The sequence below is a fragment of the Anoplophora glabripennis genome, unplaced genomic scaffold (genome assembly GCF_000390285.2).
Source record: "Anoplophora glabripennis isolate ALB-LARVAE unplaced genomic scaffold, Agla_2.0 scaffold545, whole genome shotgun sequence".
In the NCBI taxonomy this organism is placed as follows: Eukaryota; Metazoa; Arthropoda; class Insecta; order Coleoptera; family Cerambycidae; genus Anoplophora; species Anoplophora glabripennis.
The window spans coordinates 65,183-71,723 of NW_019416638.1; the positions used below are offsets into that span (position 1 = coordinate 65,183).

The window sequence follows — 6,541 nt, forward strand, 5'->3', positions numbered from 1 at the left end:
TTAATATTATCGTTATCGAACTGCTTTTTCAAAATATTGTTTATAGGGTTAAATACTTACAGAAAATATAAACACAAGTTATAATTTAAATATTTATAATTTCTGAATGAGCGAATTGAATACCTCGGAATTGTTTATATTCCTCATAATGTTTATTTATCACCAAAATATTAAAGTTTTAGTTAATTAAAACTATATATTTGAATAATAAATTCTTTTATTGTATTTTATACTAATTATGCATACGTAAATATGAAAGCAAGAACATTAATACATATATACACAAAACGTAGATACTGGATACTAATAATGTACGTAAGTAAACAAATTACGATTAACTCGTTTTAGATCTTTGATAATCGAGTAATCTCTGAATTGCCGGTGGAATAGGAGGAGGAGTGGGTAAATGCTCTCCCTGAGGCTGGAAACCATTTTCATCTGCAGTGTACACAAGTTTTATTATTTGACCATCTGGTGACGTATACTGGTACTGGCCTTGTTTAATTTGAGTTTCTGGATCTTTCGAAAATCCTTGTTCTTCAACAAATATTTGATTAGACGTTTCATAGGCATAATTATAAGTCCCATCTGGATGAATGTCAAACAATTGTCGTACTATGGGAACAAAATTGTTTGTAGATTGGGAGAATGCATTAGAGCATATTGTAAAAAAGAAGAAGGAGACCTGAAACATCAAAACGTTTTTATATCAAATAGATATGTGAACATATTTTTTTGCATTCGGTAGGTATATGCATCACGCTAAGTTCTGTTAATCACTTTTACCAACAATAACTATCATTCACTACTTTCACTTACGTATTTACAATTTAAACTACAAAATATCTTTACATTATAATCAGTCAGAAAATGATAATAATGTTACTCGAATTATAGGTAATACGAATAAAGAAGGGTCATACCAAAAGAAGCATGTTGTAAAACACAAAAAGTAATTAGGTATTGCACAACAAAAAAACTATAGGTAATCGTTTAACTCTGCAATAGATATGATGTAGGAACAACCGCAGCAACTCTTATAAGAATGCTGCTGGGGACAGCAAATTCAATAGCCATAAATTATTTTAACAAGGCTCAAAAATATGTTGAAATATATTAAATTTTTTGGATGAGTTTGCCAAGGTTACAAAATTTTATGGTGTCCTACAATACATAATTTTCTGATATGTATAAATTATAAAGTACCGCCAATTATAGTTGCAAATCTTTTGATTTGAATTTGGTTATTAAATCTCAAATAGGTTTATGATAGGATTGAGATTCTTTTATATATATATCCTTGAAATTTATTATCTAATTTTCAGCCCCAAAAAAATAATAATAATTTTTAGATATAGCGCTCAAATAGAATGTATTATTTATTAGATTTTTCTCGAAATTCTCATAAATTATAAATTTATCGTTCAACTGCAATTTACATTTGTTAAAATGAGCCTTCAGAAAAAACACAATTTCTAATAAATACTAGTCGACTACATCAAAGTCATTTAAAGTATGATAGTTTTTCAGCTTGTTATACCGTGGCTTATACCTGGTCGTCGCGAGTTACAGAATTTACACTTCCTTAACCGTAACTAGGATTCATCGGCCTGCTCTTGTTGTTCTCGGGCTACGCTTTGTGGGAGGCGGACCCACTATCAGAACCCCTTAGCCCGCCCTTATATTCATTTTGATTCTTATTGGTTCCAAAGCCGCTACGTAACACTCTCCAGACAATAGTGATCCTTTGAGACGTTCCGTAATGGCCTCTATAACTGGTCACATTCAATACTTCCTAACGTTTCGCCGTTCTCAGAGGATCACCATTGTCTAAGGAACGGATTGCCTTTACGCCTTTACCGGCTTTAGAATCAACAGGAACCGAAATCAACATCAATGCGGGCCTAGCCTGATAGCAGGTCCGCCCCCTCAGAGCCTAGTGCGAGAACAACAAGGGCAGGTTAAAAGTTCCTAGCTAAAACTAAAGAAGTGCAAAATAATTATTATGTAATTGGCGGCAACCAGGTACATAAACCGCATAACTACCCGAAAAAACATCGTCCTTAGAAAAGCAGTAGGTACTTCGCGTGAAAGCCTTAATCTACATCAAAGTCTTTAATATTACAAGGTGTCTGGAAAAGTTGGTACAAAATTTAAGGGGGTGTAAGTAGAGCCAAAAATAGTAAAAAAAAGTTCCTATAAACATTGGTCCTCCGGAGCACCGTTACTGAGATGTGGCCCTCCAAAGGGGTCTTATCATTTGGATATTATTAAAAATAACTTTCTTTCTGTTTAAGATAACGGAATGAAAATTGTAGGTAATAATCATACCATAAGGATCTTTAACTACCATAAGTTTCATTAAAATCGGTTATAAATAAGAATAGTATTTACTCTTAACAGAAATTTTTCGAATTTAGGCATCTTTCATAGTGACAGTTTCATTGTAATGATACTAATGGTTGTCACTTTCGCGTGCTATGATTTATGTTTCTTTATTTTCTTAGTTGTGATCTTTGTGTTCAACTTTGCATTTCATTCGATTTTTTTACAATTTACAATTTAGTTACATGCATAAGCAATGTACTACTATAATGGACTTCTGTAAATACAAATGTTCCTTATAAGACAAGAGATTAAAGCGATTGCATTTATGAAAGTATAATAGGTACAATTTGATCTATGTAGTATTATACTGTGATACGATGTTATTGCAGCCAAACACATTTTAAAAAATATGCTGAAATTATTGAAATGTTAATTTTAAAATGAAAAATGATAATAAAAATGTTATTATTTATCAAAATGCATAAGATTATGATATGCGCCGTGATGCGAAGATAAATATTTCATTCTTTATATACTATTGTATTTTTTACTTCTTATATTGAAAGTTTATCGTATTTTATAAATAGAAAAAAATTAAAAAAACATACTTCATTTGAAAATTTCCCATTTTATTTTATTATTTCAAATTAAATTACAGAAACAAATACAAGTTGAATGTAATCCATTTCTAATGACTAATTTGTATAGCGAAACGTTTATTTAAATTTTCCGCACCTATCCTCATACCCTATTGTGCTGTTGCCGTTACTCCTTCGCGTTTATTACTTGGCGGACGAGAAGTCAGAATTTTTTATGTTTGATTATTTACTTCCCTGACAAATGTGCGGTAACCTACCTTTTTTATTTCTATCATCTATTAATTAATGATAATGATTCAGGTAAATGTCTACATTTATTGTCTTATCATTTGCATTTCTTCACCCGTAATTCGATTGTAAGGGTATACATCATAGTATTTGCCATAAAAACCTATGTTAAATATTCAAATTTTCGGCATTAATTAAAAACAAAAACATCTATAAATAATTCGAGAATAATACACAGAATTTAATTTCGCATTGCAAAAATAATATATCTTAATAATACTAAATTGGCTGCATTTTTCCATAGCACCCGATCCTCCTTAAGAGATTTCAAATGATTTGAAGAAGTTAGTGCATATTTTGTAGTCGAGAAGTACTATATATACTACTAGAACAAGAAATCCAAACCTATCTACAACTTTCATACAGTTTGTAAGGAATGCTACAAAGTAGGTACTTGGTCTATCTTTACAACTGTCAGACTTTTTTGTGCTTGTTTGTAGACCCTGTATGTTTTATCACATATTTGATTACTGCCCATGGCTTCCCAAGATAAACAAAACTTTTTATTAAGAATAACTTTTTCTCGAAAAATCAACAATAATGAAGGGTGGGTAGTCTTGACTGACTAGTTAAGAGAAAAACAGTGATATATTTGGGAATGCATCCAACAATATAATAAAATCACTCTGTGTTTGTTGCCAAGCTTCCGGAAATGTTTATTTTGTTTATTTCCTTTCTCGAGATATCTACAATTAACAAATGTATACATACATATATTAGAATAATAATTTATATCTACAACTTTATTATATATTTACAAAACATGAGATTGTTGTTGAAAACTCTCAAAAAGGAAGGATAAAAGACCAATATTAAAATTTTGTCAATTCCATAACACAGTAAAATACCAATACTATAAAAACTTATTTTAACAGACAATTTTATACAAACAATGAAACAATTTTTAATGACAACGAGCAATGTGACTCACTGTGAACCAATTTCTTTATACAGCGTGATGATAAGGTTTGGAACAAAATTAATAACTTTTATACTGAATGATTTAAAAAAAACGCCGAGACAGGTCGATTTTGTTCTCGAGAGGACCATCCAGCTTTTCTGGGTCACCCTGTATACAACTGAATTATCTTAAACGATGCTCCTCTCGAGAACAAAATCGACCTGACACGGCGTTTTTTTTTTTAATTAAGTTGTGGATTTTGTTCCAAACTTTATCATCACGCAGTATCAATTTTAGTACCAAAAGCAAAATTAATATTTCTTTTTAAGAATTTTTCCTTTATATTCAAAAAATTTAAATGAAAAACAACCACCCAATCTTAACAGAAACACTAGCATTGCACTGCCAACTGAAAAAGGAGCCGATAAATTACTCCAAATTTGAAAAAGATGTTAGGCAAACTATGTTCATCAAACCGTTTTTGAACTTGCTGCAACACAACTAAATATATTTTTTTACCGAAAAGAAAAAAATACTGCATACGTAACAACCAAAGAAAAAATATTAACATATTTTAAACACATTTTAAAATCTGCAAAAAAATTAAGGTGAAGGTCGTTTGATTTGTTACTGATACAACAATGAACCTTGACAAAGGATTATCAAGATGTAAATGATAGTAAAAACCACCTCTTAACATTTTTCATAATATCTAAAACGAAGAGTTAAAGAATTAAAGACACACAAAATACAATAGGCAGTGACCTATTCAAACTACATAAAAATTGAACACAAGTTAGAAATTCTCGTTGCAAAATACTCCTGCTGCCTAATTTTAAATCAATTTTTGAAGTATATCACTACGTTAATATTTTATGACAAAAATAAAGTCCAAAACTACAAAATGTCACCACACCTATTTTAAAGTTATTTAATTAATAATAAAATTATAATATTTAATATTGTACAGTTTGCATAATATTTGTTTTTTAATTTATCGTGTAGAAAATGTATTTAAAACTTCGAATTTTAAATTTATGGGATGGGTGATTGTATATAATTATTCATATCTAACTTAATAATTACATTTTTCTGGAAATTGAATCGTCTTATGATCTCGCGTCATATCCAAAATGTATGATACGAAAAAAGATATTAAACACCTTCCAAATACATAAAAGTACATAAAGTGTCATATTTAGGTAGGTATGTCTGTTCGTCATTTTAACACAGCATATATTTTTTATAGCCATGAATATTTTTAAAATGTAGTTCACAAAACACTACATTGTAAAAAAACTCTAAACATAGTAGTCACAGGGATGTAGATACTACTCGACTCGTAACAAATGCAAAAGATATTAAGCGTATTTTTTTTTCATTTCCATTTAAATTGACTGTTTCTCAGTAAACCTATATGATTTGATTTGTCAGGTCTTTCTGCAAATGTTTATATTTACGCCATTTTGATATCTAAAGCGCAAGGTATTAAAACAGAATAGGATATTGAATAAAATTTGTTCGTATTAATGTATTAAAATAATAGAACTATATACTACCATCGTGCGAAATGTAGAAGAACATAGTTAGTTATTTGTATTACATTTAGGTATGCCACATTGTGCCTTGTTGCTAATTAATTACTTCCGTAAAGTATGACTTTCACACGTATACCTACATCACAATATGTTTTTATTATAATTGATGTACAGGTTGATTCACTATATTTTGACCCCCCCTTTAACTTTTTTGTTTTAAGAGTTATAAAAAAATGTGAAAAACAAAAGTTGCATGATTTTTTATGAATACTAACCATAACTTTCATTTCACCCTTACTTATTCAGACACCTAACTAACAACAAACTATCTTTGTAAAATTATCACTTTATAAGGGATCTCATCAACTAATTACATAATATTTGAATTACGAATACTTCCTTTTTTGCAAACCATAAATGTAGCAACTATACACTGAAAAAACTATTACTTTCTATTAAAGCAATCGATTGTTTTGAATGCAGTCAGTTTACATTTATGGTAGTTGCATTACGATAAACCAGTTACCTTCAATACAAGTCATTTGATTTGTTTGAATTAAAAAAGAAACAGTTTACAACAGGTTTGTATATAATTAACAAATTAGATTTAATATAACCATTTGTGATTTTAGAATGTTTGTTAGGAGAATTAAAAGAATACGTTTTTAATAGAAATTTATATTCGTTTTTATTTAATAAATATTATTTTATATTGGCCTATCAAACGTTAGAATTAAACTTTAAACGAAAATTATTCCAAATATATAATTTCTTAAATGTGAACCAGCTGGTTATGAAAGTTAAATTTTTATATAGTTTAAAACTATTATCAGTTCAATATTAAAAAATATTATTTAAAAATTACTCCAATCACGTGACCAAGTTGT

The 6,541-nt window shown here is 29.2% G+C and overlaps 1 protein-coding gene across 1 annotated transcript; it reads right to left on the bottom strand.

The window, feature by feature from the left end:
• Positions 1-245: 245 nt before the first annotated feature.
• LOC108911192 (endocuticle structural glycoprotein SgAbd-8-like) lies at positions 246-1,020 on the bottom strand. The gene is made up of 2 exons (XM_018716063.1): positions 924-1,020; positions 246-685 (listed from the first exon to the last, which is right to left on the bottom strand). Exons 1-2 carry the CDS (start codon positions 933-935, stop codon positions 335-337), a joined length of 363 nt encoding a protein of 120 aa, XP_018571579.1. The 5' UTR covers positions 936-1,020; the 3' UTR covers positions 246-334.
• Between the last annotated feature and the right edge of the window lie 5,521 nt (positions 1,021-6,541).